This window comes from Stegostoma tigrinum, chromosome 6, assembly GCF_030684315.1.
Source record: "Stegostoma tigrinum isolate sSteTig4 chromosome 6, sSteTig4.hap1, whole genome shotgun sequence".
Taxonomy (NCBI): Eukaryota; Metazoa; Chordata; class Chondrichthyes; order Orectolobiformes; family Stegostomatidae; genus Stegostoma; species Stegostoma tigrinum.
In genome coordinates, this window is record NC_081359.1 from 80,353,534 (window position 1) to 80,367,952 (window position 14,419).

General features: G+C 40.8%; 1 protein-coding gene across 3 annotated transcripts in view; it reads right to left on the bottom strand.

The window, feature by feature from the left end:
- katnal1 (katanin p60 subunit A-like 1) overlaps positions 1–14,204 on the bottom strand; it is a 31,694-nt gene extending 17,490 nt beyond the window's left edge. The window contains exons 1-3 of one of the 3 annotated variants that reach the window (XM_048533494.2): positions 14,096–14,204; positions 10,529–10,704; positions 3,431–3,594 (exon numbers count right to left, since the gene is read on the bottom strand). In XM_048533494.2, coding sequence (XP_048389451.2) covers positions 3,431–3,594; positions 10,529–10,690 — 326 coding nt within the window. In that variant the 5' untranslated portion in view covers positions 10,691–10,704; positions 14,096–14,204. Of the gene's footprint in view, positions 1–3,430; positions 3,595–10,528; positions 10,705–13,807; positions 13,933–13,953 lie in introns of those variants that run through there. The other 2 variants (XM_048533491.2, XM_048533493.2) reach the window with 2 other exon arrangements.
- Between the last annotated feature and the right edge of the window lie 215 nt (positions 14,205–14,419).

Below are 14,419 nucleotides of genomic sequence, written 5' to 3' on the forward strand. Positions count from 1 at the left end.
GTGATCAGAAGTTATTTACTCAAAACTCAAGCATGAGCCAACAATTTTACAGACCAAAGGCAAGACGTTACCACATTTCCAAAGTTAGATATAAAATGTAATCCTTAGATCGCCTGATAGTTTCATTTACTTTTCGTACCTGGCAACTAAAAAAGCCACTAAATGCCTGAAGAGCACAGGATTGAGTCTACAAAATCCTTATTTCTCTTGGGTTAAATGACCAACCTCTCAACAGCTCTGTCAACCCATGGATCTATCTACAACAAATGGACTGTTGTGGTTCAAGAGAAGGTGGTAGTTAGCTGTGCTCAAGTGCAACTACAGTTAGGCAATAAATACCAGCCTAGCAATGATGAGGCAATGGCCTAGTGGTATTATCGCCAGACTACTAATCCAAAACTCAGCTAATGTTCTGGGGATGGGAGTTTGAATTCAATAATAAGAAATCTGAAATGAAGAATCTACTGAACACCATTGAAGAAACAAACTCATCTGATGCCCTTCAGGGAGGGAACTGCACCATCCTCACCTGGTCTGGCCTACATGTCACTCCAGAACCACAATAATGTGGAGGATTTTCAATTAGCTTCTGAAATAGTCTAGCAAGCTATTGAGTTTAAGGGCAGCTAGGCACAGGCAAGCAAATAAATGCTGACCAATCTGCAATGCCCATGTCCCACAAGCAAAAAATAAAACAAAAAGCCAGCAACACCCAGTTCCCACGAATGAATGGAAACAAAAAACTGTCATCCATTTAAAATCCTATTTAAGACAAATATCATGAGCTTATCTTTACAATAGGGGGTAAAAAAAGTCTGAAGATTGTTATCAGACAATTACTTTTTCACAATGAGGAAACTAAATTCTTAGATAATAAAAATAAATTAAACATTGATATATATTCTACATACAATGTAGCATTTTAAAATAGTTGGTTGTGAGGAAAACAGATGTACAGAACATTGGTGAGGCCACTTTTAGAATACTGCATACAATACTGGTTGTCTTTCTATAGGAAGGATATTATTAAACTTGAGAGAGCACAGAAAACATTTACAAGGATGTTGCCAGGACTGGAGGGTTGGAGTTATGGACAGGGGCTGAAAAGCCTGGGGCTTTTTCCTCTGGAGCATCTGAGGTTGAAGGGTAACCTTTTACCGGTTTATAAATCATAAGCGTCACGAATAGGGTGAGCAGCTAAGATCTTTTTCCTGGAGTGGAGGAGTCCTAAACTAAGAGCATAGGTTTAAAGGCGAGTGTGGAAAGATTTAAAAAGGATTTAATGGGTAACATTTTCACACAGAAGGTGGTGCACATATGGGATGAACTGCTAGAGGAAGTGGTGGAAGCTAGTACAATTACAAAATTAAAAAGGCATCTGGATTGGTATATGCATAGGAAGGGTTTAGAGGGATATGAGCCAAATGCTGGCAAATGGGACTATGTGAGATTGGGATGTCTGTTTGGCATGGATCAGTTGCACTGAATGTTCTGTTGCCGTGCTGTATGACTATGATTCTATGACTCCAAAGATGAGATAGATCCAACTTAGCTTTATGAAAGAGTTTGAGTGTTTGACAAATACATTTTTTAAATTCACAGGGCATGAATCATGCTGCTCTGAGGCATGAGTTTAAATTGTGCTCAAGAAGGTGGTGTTGAACTATTTTCTTGAATCACTGAACCATGTGGTATAAGTACGTTAAACATTATTAGGGAGAGAGTCCCAGGATTTTGACCCAGCATGATTAAAGGAAAAGTGATGTCACTTCAAGACATCCAGGATGTGACATGGAGGGAGACTTGCCAAACAGCGTACACATGCTTCTGTTACCTTTGACATTCAAGACAGATTTGAGAGATTTGGAAAGTGTGGTCAAAGAAGCTTTGCAAAGTTGCTGCAGTATACCTTGTGGATGTTACAAAGTACTGTTTGCCAGTGGTGGCAGAAGTACATATTTAAAGGTGGTAACAGAGTGCCAATTGAGTGAAGTTCTTTTATCCTGAAAGTTGTTGAGATACTTGGAGCTACAGTCATCAAGGCGACTAAGGTGCATTCCATCACACTGCCGACTTGGGCCTTGGATAATCTTACAGGAGTCAGTAGGTGAGTTATTCAATGTAAAATTGAAAGCTTCTAACCAGTTCATGTAATCATAGCATGTGTGTGGCTGGTCCACATTAGCTTCTGGTATGAATAAGGCATCATATTCAGGGCTGGGGCTGGGGCGGACGGTGACTAGTGTAGTCAGCACATGGACTTCAGGTGTTTATTATCCATATCAACATCTTAGATGGCAGATTGAAGGGCTCTTGTGGCAAGGTGGTAGTGCTCCCACATCTGAGCCACAAGGCCCAGATTCAAGTCCCACTTGTTCCAGAGGTAAGTAAGAACACCCCTGAACAGGTTGACTGAACGAGAATAGATGAGAAACGGAAACCAGTTTTGTGCAACAGCACTTCTGGAAACAAAATAAATGGAGAGGGGAAAGAACTCCTGTAGTGCAGTGGTAGCAACCTTACCTCTTGGCCAGGAAGCCTGGGTTCAAGTCCCACTTGGGACAATTAGTATAGTTCATGATCATCATGCCTCAGATGAGGTCAAGAAGATGGGACCTCCATCAGGAATTGAACCCATGTAGTTGGCATCACGATGCATAGCAAACCAGCTCCCAGATGCATTATATATGTTATTGTAAAATTATACAACTTCGAAAAGCAGCATACCTTTCAGTAAATAATGGCATGCAGGGGAATTTTAGGAGCCCTTGTATGTCAATCACAAAGTTTCTAATTGATGCTGCCAGTTTGTATTCTTGGCTGGAATATCTAGAACTTAAAAAGGTCACAGTCTCACAACAAGCGGGTTAGCCAATTAGAATTTGATGAGATATAGTTAGAGTTATCATTCCTTATAATTCTCTGATCGAGAGGTCAGTGCACGCTCACAGAACATTTAAGCAGAAGATAATAAATGTTGGGTGAAAGGGGAATAATAGAAAATAGGACAAAGTTGACATTACTCAGGTGTGATCAAGGTACAGCGGCCTTGCTGCATGAGGTGATCTACTCCAGCTCCAATTACTTTTGCTATTTTGCCAATACTAACCACAGGCCACTTTATGGCCTTACAATATTGATTTTTCACACCTCCACCCCCCTCCCCCATTACCTTAATCTCAACCCTTTATATCATCACAAACATTTCTAACATTGAAATTAGATATAGATTTTTAAAGGAGTCTTAACAAACAAAGAAAATTCAAAATAGAGCTGGATGAACACAGCAAGCTTGGCCTGCTATGTTCATCCAGCTCTACACCTTGTTATCTCAGATTCTCCAGCATCTGTAGTTCCTACTATCCCTGAAACAATTTCATTCAAACTCAGTTTCACTAAACTAGCATTCAATATTACTAATTTTACACACCGGTGTTCAACTGGAATAGGTGGTGGCCAAACACTGGGATCTTTGGAAGATTCATCTTGCTGAGGGACAGAGAAATCAGTTGGTGGCTTCTCTACTCTAAAGCTTTCCAAAGTGTTAACAATTCCTTTGACCTGCTCATATTCTTCTACTAAGTCTTGACGAACCTGGAAAACAAATCGCAGCAAGTGTCTTCTGGTCATTATTCCTGAAATAGAAATTTTTACAGCCTGTTTTAACCTGTTCACACACTATATTTTCTAGGTAATCTTGACAACAATTTGTGTGCATTCAAATTGGCAAGGATAGCCTCAAGGGAGAGTTCATTGAACGTATTAGATATTATTTCTTGGAGCAACATTGTTTCTTGGAGCCGCCAGAAAAGAAGCTCCTCTGCATCAACTGGAGGGTAAGAAATTGGAGGTGACACTAGCATTCAGGACTTAAGTAAAAGGTCATTTCATAGGCACGAGGACAGATCTGGCCTTCGAGAACTGGAGGGAAACTAAAAGCTAAGACAGTTGATGCGCACTGGTATGAGGACTTACCGAATTGCTCGCAACCAAAATATATTGCAGAAGGCAAGATTTTTTGGGGGCCAGGTCATAAACCATCCATGGCTAACCAAAGAAGTGTAAGATAATGGCAAAACCTAAGGCATGCCATAGTGTAAAGACAAATGGTAGGTTCGAAGATTGGGAAATGTTCAAAGTTCAGTAAAACGTTGCTTTTTATGACATTTTTTAGTAAGGCAAATTATGATAGGAAAGTAGCACAAAGTAGAAAACTGAATAGCAACAGCTTCTGTAAGTATATAAAAAGACAGAGACCAAGAATGTTGGTCCCTTGGAGGATAAATTTAGGGAGCTAATTGTAGAGAAAAACAGATATAGCAGTCAAACAAAAGTTCATATTTTGCTTCAGTTTTCCAAGAGTAACAGGTAATATAGTAGTTATAGAAAGGGAGGAACTTAAAAAAAAAATCACCATCACGAAGGAAAAAAAAATCACTGCACAAACTATTAGGATTGAAGGCAAACAAATCCCCAGAGCCTGATGGCTACATCCTAGGGCCTTAAGGAAAGTGGCAGAGATAGTGGATCAATTGGCTATAACAATCCAAATTCCCTGGACAGAAAAAAGGTTTTAGTGGATTGGAAAAATGCTAATATAACACCCTTATTCAAAAAAAGGGATGGAGGCAGAAAGTAGGAAATTGCAGACTAGTTAGTTTAACACGAGTCATATGAAAATTGTCAGCATCTATATTTAAGGAAATAATAATAGGACATTTGGAGGTCAAACTATAATACAGAGTCAGCATGGTTTTATAAACGGTAACTCTCAGAATCCTCATGTCCACACCAATCCTCCAAACAGCATCCCATGCAGATGCACCCCCCTACCCTATCCTTGTAATCCTGCATTTCCCATGGCTAATCCACCTAGCTCGCACATTCCTGGACACTTTGGACAATTTAGAGCTATCTAATCTGACTGTGGGAGAAAACCCACATAGACAAAGGGAGAACGTGCAAACTCGACAGACGCAGTTGCCCCAGGACGGTATCGAACCTGGGTCCCTGGTTCATGTTTGATTAATTTGCTAGAATTCTTGGAAAATGTAACAAGCAACATGGATAATGAGTATCCTGTAGATGCAGCATATTTGGACTTCCAGAAGGCGTTGATAGGGTTAAGAATAAAAGTTTAATACACAAGGTAAGATCACACAGGGTTTGGGGTCATTCATTAGTGTTTGTCAACCTGAGAAATCTGTCAATCTATGGCTTTCAGGGTTCCACAGGAATCAGTGCTGAGACTGCAACAAGTTACAAATGGCTTATATTGTGGGAAAATGTGAAGTTGTTTATTTTTGAACAGAACTAAAAAAAAAATCAGATTATTAAAATGGAGAAAAACTACAGCAGAAAGCTGCAACATAAAAAAGGACTCAGGGCTACTTGCACACAAAATGCAAAGCTAGCACACTGATGCAGCAGGTAAACAGGAAAGCTAATGGAATGTTTAAATGTAATGGAATGTTCAAAAGGATTGAAGTTTAAGCGCAGGGAAATCTTAGTGCAAGTGTACAAGGTGATAGTGGGATCTCATCTGGAGTAATGAGAGCCCCTTGTTAAAGTATAACTTCATTGGAGGCACTTCAGAGAAGATTCCCTCGGATTATCCCTAATGTGGAGGGATTGTCTTAAAAGCACAGGCTGAACAAGTTGGGGCTCTACTCACTGCAGTAGAGAAGAAGGAGAAGTGAAATGATCTCATAAGAACATACAAGATTCTTCTTAAGAGGCTCGACAGGTTGAGTACCTATTTCCCCTTAAGGGAGAGTTTAGGACCAAAGGGATGCCCTCAGAATTAACAGGCACCCATTAACGACTGAGATGAGGAGGAATTTCTTCTCTCAGGACATTGATTGCCTTTAGAACTCCTTGCCACAGAGAGCTGTGGGGCAGTGTCTTGTGATATTTACGGTACAGATAGATTTTTTGATCAGTAGGGGATTCAAGGGTTAGGAAAAAGGGCAGGAAAGTGGACATGAGGAATGTCAGATTAGCCATCAGCCTACTGATTGGTACAGCAGGCTCAACAGCCAAATGGCCTGCTCCTGTTCCCATTTCTTATGGTCTTAGAAGAACGGGCACTGCTCCCTCCCAATTATTTTGGGAAATCACAAAATTAATATAACCAAAGTGAGCATTTATCACACCTTGTCATTTTAACCCAGATTACAATGGAATCAGGATAAAATAACACAAATTATCAATTAAAATAAATCTCAAGTCATACTAAAACATAAAAATAGGACAAGTCAAACATAAAATTGCTGTACTTTTCTGATCATGGGAAAATGATAGTATTTTTCAAATGCAAAGACTTCCACGATCTCCTTATGAGTCAGTAAGTAAAATTTGTGTGTCTCCAGTGGGATGAGAGTGTCACTGGCAGGCCAGCATTTATTGTCAGTTCAGGTTCCCTTGAAGGTGGTGTTGAGCTGTCATCTTGAAGCATAGTCCATATACTGTAGGTAGACTCACAATGCCATTAGAGGAAATTTTAGGATTTTGAACCAACAACAGTAAAAGGAAAGGTGATACACCTTCTAGTCAGGACGGAGAGTGGCTTAAAAAGGAGCTTGTAAATGGTGGTGTTCCAATGTATCTGCTGCCGTTGCCCTTCAAAATGGATGGGGGTCATAGGTTTGGAAGATACTAAGGATCTTTGGTGAATTTCTGCAGTGTAACTCGTAGGTAGTATGCACTGCTGCTACCAAGCTTCAGTGGCAGAGGGAGTGGACGTGGTGCCAAACAGGCTACTTCATCCTGGATAGTGTCAGGCTTCTTGAGTGTTGTTGGAGCTACATCCACCCACGCAAGTGGGGAGAATTCCAACACACTCCTGCAGATTGTGGACAGGCTTCAGGCAGTCAGGAGTTGAGTTGCTTGTTGTAGTATTCCTAGCATCTGACCTGCTCTTGCAGCCATTGCACTTATACTTATCCAGTTGAATTTCTGGTGGTAACTCCCAGACTGTCAACAGTGGGGGATTCAGTGATGGTAACACTATTGAATGACGGGGGTGATGATTAGTTTATTTTTGTTATTGCCTGTCATTTGTGTGGTACAAAGATTACTTGCCATGTGTCAGCCCAAGCCTGAATACTGTCCATGTTTTGTTGCATTAGAACATGCATACTTCAGTATCAGAGGAGTCACAAACAGTGCTGAACATTATGCATGATCATCATTACTTCTGACCTTATGATGGAGGGAACGTCATTGATGAAGTAGCTAAAGGCAATCAGGCCAAGGACACTATCCTGACGAACACCTGCAGAGATGTCCAGGACTGAGATAACTGACCTCCAACAACACCGATGCTCCTAAATGGTTTATGCAGCCAACGATTACACACTAGCTTCAATCTACAATTTTTGCCAAATTAGTTCATTTTTACCAATACTACCAACCCTTACAATTGCCTTCCACATTTCGAATCTTTAAAGAAAATAAATGGTGAGGATTTCTTCTTATTGTTATCCTACTAATTTACACGTGAAAAAGTTGCATCACGATAAATGAACAAACCCAGTAAGACAATAAAAACATGGTACAGTATATTTAACTTGGAAATTGTAATCTTGGAGAGGCAGATGTGATTTCATTTCTTTGAAGATTATTTATTTTTAAAAGGGTTGTCATTTGGAAAATTACTTAAATACATCATAACAAAGGCGGCATATGATTCAGACAAGTACCTAACAGGTTCTCTCTGGTATTAATGGTTGACATGATGAAAGATTGGGGTCACTAGTTGGACGTTGGACTTCGGACTTCAGTTTGGAAGAACAGTTTCATCCTAACAGGATGATAAAATATTCAATTCAGGAAAACCAGTACCCTGGCAGGTGGGTGTCAGTATGAGACTTCCAGGCTGTGAGAATTTTGTATGGAAGTCTTTGTGCAAATAGAACTGGGTGGGGAGACACCATCAGAATTGAAAAAAGGATCACATCAACAGACTTGAAGATGACCAGATCAGCTGTCCAAGGAAGAGAGTTGTGAAGAATTTAAGTAAGAAATTAAAGAGAGTTGAAATAGGAGTGGTTTTAGACTGGGATTGAATATCTGTAAAGGATAAAACTGTTTTGCTTTTTGTCTTACAAGCTGTCTAAACTGTCTTAATATATTTAGAACACTTGTTTACTATTTCTTATGTGTTGCCATCATAACAACCGTTACTGATAAATTGTTAACTTGATTAAGCATCATCTGTAACAAACCATTTGACAAGTTGGAGGGGGCAGGGATTTTTTTTGTTGAATTTATGGTCTAATTTTAAAATCTTAAACATGTGCCAGTAAGAACATTCATATACTAAAATCATCCTATTTCCCTATGCACACCAAAAAATCAGAATCACATTTCTGTGACATAAAATGTTCTATGATGTCCTATCTGATCCAAATCTGAATTCCTGACCCATATTTTTTCCATCACAAAGACAAGCTACTTTTATCTACTTTCACAACATTACCAACATTTGCTGCTGAAGCCTTCATTCAAATTTTTGCCAAAAGACAAAAACTCTCCTAAGCCCCCAGCCTCTTAATTCTAGCATTACAAATTCTCCTGTCCTTGTCTTACTCTACACACAGTTTCACATGTCTATCAGATAACGTTCACTGACCTACATTGGTACCTTATCCCTTAACACTTCACCACTCACTAATTTTCCTCTAACACTACCCTACTACTCGACAGAGTTTAGAAGGACAAGGGGCCATCTGATTGAAACTAACAGAATACAGAGGTGCCTGAATAGGGTGGACAAGAAACATATCAGCCATGATCAAATAGTGGAACAAACATATGGGTGGATGGTGCAACCTATGCCTTATGATCTTCATCATGGTAATAGATTTTTCTTCAAACCTCAATTAACAGCGCAATACACGAGAGCCCTTTTTTCTCCCCCCTCTTCATAGGAGAAATAAAGTTCTGAAGCAAAGAATGACCAAGTAAATCAACCTCAAGACAGTTTTTAAAAGAACAAGAAAAAAAAACCCAAAATCCATCAAGGGACAACAGCATTCAGGAGGTTGGAAGACACTGAAATTAGTGGTGAGATTAATGAGAAGAATATGAAGACTACAGAGTTGGACAACCTAGGACGATCCAGCCCGGAGTACAGTGCAAGAGTTTAGGCTGACACTAGAAGAATTTGAAGGTAAACTCAAGATGTCAGTGTAGATCATGGAATTCAGGGTCCCGGGCAAGCAAAATCTGCTTCAAATCAACCTATTGAGTTTTAGATGAGCTGAGAATGTATGGGCAATAAGATTGGAACTGGCAAGAAATAAACTGGATGCTTCATAAATCGATCTGGGCAAGATTAGGCAGTGAATGTTATCATTTATAGAATCATAGACTGGTTACTAATAGAATGTCGGGTTTGAAACTACTTGCCCTGGGTCAGATAGGACATGTGAAATCTTGGTGGCCCATTTCACCAGAATGTATGACAAAAAGGATGATGGAATCAGCAGTGGGAAACAAAACATGGGTAGCAAGGACAAAAATATTCCTCAAAAATTATTCCTTGAGATATTCAGTTTGAGAATGCTTTAAATTTATCATGATTTAATGTTTTACAGGCAAATTTAAAAAGTAGAGGTGGTGTAGCTGTCAGGAAAATAGGTGGGCACTTTCTCCATATATCTGGAGGTCAGTTTCTATATATTAGAAAGGAGCAGCATCTAGATAAAGGAAATAAAGGGAGGTTCAAAGTGAGTTCGCTAAGACTCTTGAGATGACTGTGAAAGTGGAGTGAGAGTTCATGGGTCCTGAAACGTGCTCAGAACATTAGGTACAAGTACAAGTGAAAGCACAGAGTGCATGAGGTGAAGCTGTAAAATAACATAGCAATAACTGAAACTATTTACCAATTTATTTATTTCATAGATATTTCTAATCAACCTGTTCAGCCATGGCGTGGAACATAGCTTCACTTGAACTCAGGCCTTCTGGATTAGATTCAAAGACACTACTACTGTACTACAAGAGCACCTTTCAAATTTTACCATCTGCTGTGGTAGGATTTAAGCCCAACCTCCAAGAGTATTAGCCTACTTGTCCAGTGATGCGCTCACCAACACTTCCCAACCTTTTTATTTTATACTCTTCTTCCCCAATTCAAATGCCATCTTATTTCCCCATCTAGATTTCTACCCTCATCTTTTTTATGTTCATTTCAGCACAAACCTATCAATATTCCATAACATCATATTAAGCAACTGGAATAGGACTTATGTATTTCAATCAAGACATTAATGTTATTTGATAAGGTACAAACATTGATATTCAAAAATCATCTGGGGATAAACAATTCTCAAGTCACTGCTTGAACAGAAGGATTACATATATTTCTTGATCACCAAATATTTTGATTTTAAAAGTTCTTCACATCACCACCTACAGTAAACAATAATGAAGAAGTTGAGATAAGAGCGAGCTAACCAGCAAATGCGTAAACAAGTGCCCCAAGGAAATATAGGGTGAGCAGAAAATTTGATAGCCATACCTGCTGCCACTTCACTTTTAGTGCTGGATCTCTGATTGACTGACTGTGTTTCTGAATCTGCTGGATTACCCCTTGGTAGTAAACCATTGAAGAATCATAGTTTCCTAGAAGGGCATATTCCCTCCCTTTTTTCACATTATCATAAATTTCTGCTAAACTCATGGTGCTCCACACTCCTGAAAGATTAAAGTATTAGAAAGTTGAACATGCTTTGGAATCCATGTGTCTGCATAAAAATATTGTTAAAAACTTCTTGCCCCACAAAATTTAACAAAGTCTTGAACACTTGACATTATCAGTTAAAAAAGGTACAAAAACTGATTTTAAAATCACAATGACCACTTCATATTATTGAATAATTACAAGCAATAACTTCTGGGAAAATGTAGATATTGATAGCAGTTGGAGTCACAGCCATCACTACAATGCCACCTCTTAGTTACAGCAAGAAAAATTAATCACACCGTACTCTTCACTTCCAATAATCTGGAGTCTTCTTCCACTTCGTGTATTTATCCAGCTTTCTCTTAACAAATGCATTAGGTTAGATTAGATTCCCTACAGTGTGGAAACAGGCCCTTTGGCCCAACAAGTCCACACTGACCCTTGGAGCATCCCACCCAGACCCATCCCCATCCCCCATAACCCAAACACCCCTGAACACTATGGCAATTTAGCATGGCCGATCCACCTAGCCTGCACATCTTTTGGACTGTGGGAGGAAACCAGAGCATCTGGAGGAAACCCACACAAACACAGGAAGAATGTGCAAACTCCGCACAGACAGATCCCAAAGCTGGAATCGAACTCGGGTCCCTGGCGCTGTGAGGCTGCAGTGCTAACCACTGAGCCACCGTGCTACCCTAATTATTTAGTTTCATCCTCAGCCGTGAACTGTGAAGTATTCCATCCAAACTCCAACACTCTGTTTAAAAATACTACTTTCCTCAGCTTTCCACTTCCCCCTTTTACTGGAAACTTTAAAATTGACAAAACAAACTTATTAATTGACTTTAAAGAAAGAAAGGTTTACCCAAGTTATTTATCACAAAACATTATCTAACTTCATAACCTCTGAAGCCTTCTATTAGTTTTACTGTGTCAGGATCAGTAAAAATGCAACAATAAGTGTTGAGCCTACAAGGTTTAAGGTTTCTGGCACGTGTGTCCATTTAAAGTCTGCTATCACTAGCAACTTATATACTTATACAGCACATTTAACGTAGTAAAACAGGATATTTCACAGCAATGCAATCAAACAAAATTTGAGGAGATATTATGGACAGATAACAAAAAAAGGTCAAGAATGAAGATTTACAGGAACCTTAAAAGGAAGAAAGCAGTAGGGTTTAGGAAGGCAAATTAAGATGTCAGATTCGTGACAACTGAAGGCCTGACCAGCAATGATTGAACCATCAATATTGGGGACGCGCTGAGCCTTGGAGGAACACAGTCCAATATCACAGATATAAAATTGATGTAATACAGTTGAGATTATGGAGTCATGGTAGACAGTGAGAGCCTTTTACCTCGGACGGTGATGGTTAGCACAAGGGTACACAGTTTTAAATTGAGGGGTGAGAGATGTAGGACAGATGTCAGAGGTAGGTCTTTTACTCAGAGTAGTAAGGGCGTGGAATGCCCTGCCTGCAACAGTGGTAGTCTCGCCGACTTTAAGGGCATTTAAATGGTCATTGGATAAACATATGGATGATAATGGAATAGTGTAGGTTAGATGGGCTTCAGATTGGTTTCACAAATCGGCGCAACATCGAGGGCCAAAGGGGCTGTACTGCACTGTAATGTTCTATATTCTATGAGACATAGCTGTAGGGTCACCAGGAATGAGAACTGAATGTCCAAGGATATTTATTTTTTGTTAAAAAGAGCCGACAAAAGAAAAAGCTCGTGGGTTAACATTGGTGGTTTGAAAGGAAATTAAAGCAATAGCGAGAAGAATATTAGCACTATGAAGTGGAATTGGTATGGGTAGAGCTTAGAACTACCAAGGAGCAGAAAACAATAGTGGGGTTAATTTATAGGTACCTAAACTGTAATGGTAATATTGGAGATTACACAGGAAATTACAAATGATAGCAATAAAAGGTACGTCTGTAATTACAGGTGAATTTAACCTGCAAGAGAGATCAGGCAAATCAAATAAATCTCAATATCGTAAAGGAGGAATTCCTAGATTGTGTTCAGGATGGTTTTCTGGTTTCAACATATTTGGAACCAATGAGAATAAAGGCCATTCTAGAATGGGTGTTGTGAAATCAAAATGGAATAATTGGCAATCTAGCAATGCAAGGCTCCTTGGGAGGAGTAACCATAATATGATAAGAGTTCTTCATCAAGATAGGGTGTGGCATCTGAGTCTAGGGCCCCAAGTCTAAACAAAGGAAACTATGATGCTATGAGTGCAAGCTGGCGAGGATAAATTGGGGAACATTACTTAAAGTGAAGACATTGGATAGGCAATGGCAAACACTTGGACAGAACAGAAGAACTGAGAAAATTGTTCATTCCTGTGTGGCACAAAAGCAAAATGAGAAAGCCGCCCAACAATGGATAACAAGGAAAATGAGGGGTCATTTAAGATCCAAGGCAGACAGCATACAAATTGGCCAAAGAATGAGGTTTGGGAGCTGATTCATTTTCAACAAAAGGACAAATCGATTGATTAAAAGGGTGAGAAGACAGCATAGGAACAAGTTTGTGGGGAACATCAAAGCTAATTGCAAAAGCTAACTATCAAACTTAAGGAGATTACGGAAAAAGTCAGGGTGAAGCTATGCAGGGACTTGAAAACACGAAATGAAATTTTAAAAATCGAATTGGTTCCTCAGCGAGCAAATATAGAGGTCTGACAGGGCGAAGGACAAATGGACCTGGTGCCAGTTTGGATACTAAGTTTACAAATGGGGTAATGCGAGGGGGCAGCTTGGAATGTATTCTTGAGATATACTGTCATTGTCAAACGAACTTAGTCAATGCGCCAGCCAATCGGGGGTAAAAAGAATCAATGCAGTGGAAATCACTATCTTCAAACACATTTACAAGAGGAGGAAGAAATTTAAGAATTGATGCTTGGCCGACACTGTTCAGCTACAATATGCAGAGATTTCGCGTTCTCGTCTTAAATCTCAGTTCTGCTTCCCGTGTTTTAAGGACTCGGAGTTAGCGAGAGCGCGAATCTGACTGCATTCTCGTCTCCCAGGACAACCACCCTCAAACCACAGCCGGCACGATGATCTCGAACACAGGTTCCTTACTTACATTTCATTGTGTGGCGTACAGGGTTCATTGCAAATCCCTGACATCAGTCTCACAATATTTACCCCCGAACCCCACCCTCCCGGCGTCCTGCCGCTCAGTTTCAGGGGCCGCGGAGCACCCGCCAGCTACCGTCGGCCGGGACTGACCTGCAAGAGGGCGGCGAGCGCTGGGCCTCCGGGTAAAAGGAAGCGCGACAAGGTCAGACCCGGGCCGGGTGGGTTGGTGGGGGTGGAGGAGTCTCAGAAGGTGGTGTGAGGGCGTCCTACCCCACCCAGGGTGTTGTCTTACCCGCGCGGCCGAAGATAGGCCGCTGCTCTCAGTCCCGGTGTCCTTCGGGCTGTTGTTACTGCCTTTCTCGGTCGCTGAGCCCCCCCTCCCCCGGTGCCGGTGCCGGTGCCGGTGCCGGTGCCTGTGCCTATGCTCTCGGTCTCCCAGCCCCTCCCCTCCGGTGCCTGTGCCTATGCTCTCGGTCTCCCAGCCCCTCCCCTCCGGTGCCTGTGCCTATGCTCTCGGTCTCCCAGCCCCGACCCCGGTGCTGGTACTCTCGGTCTCCCGGCCCCTCCCCTCCGGTGCCTGTGCCTGTGCCTATGCTCTCGGTCTCCCAGCCCCTCC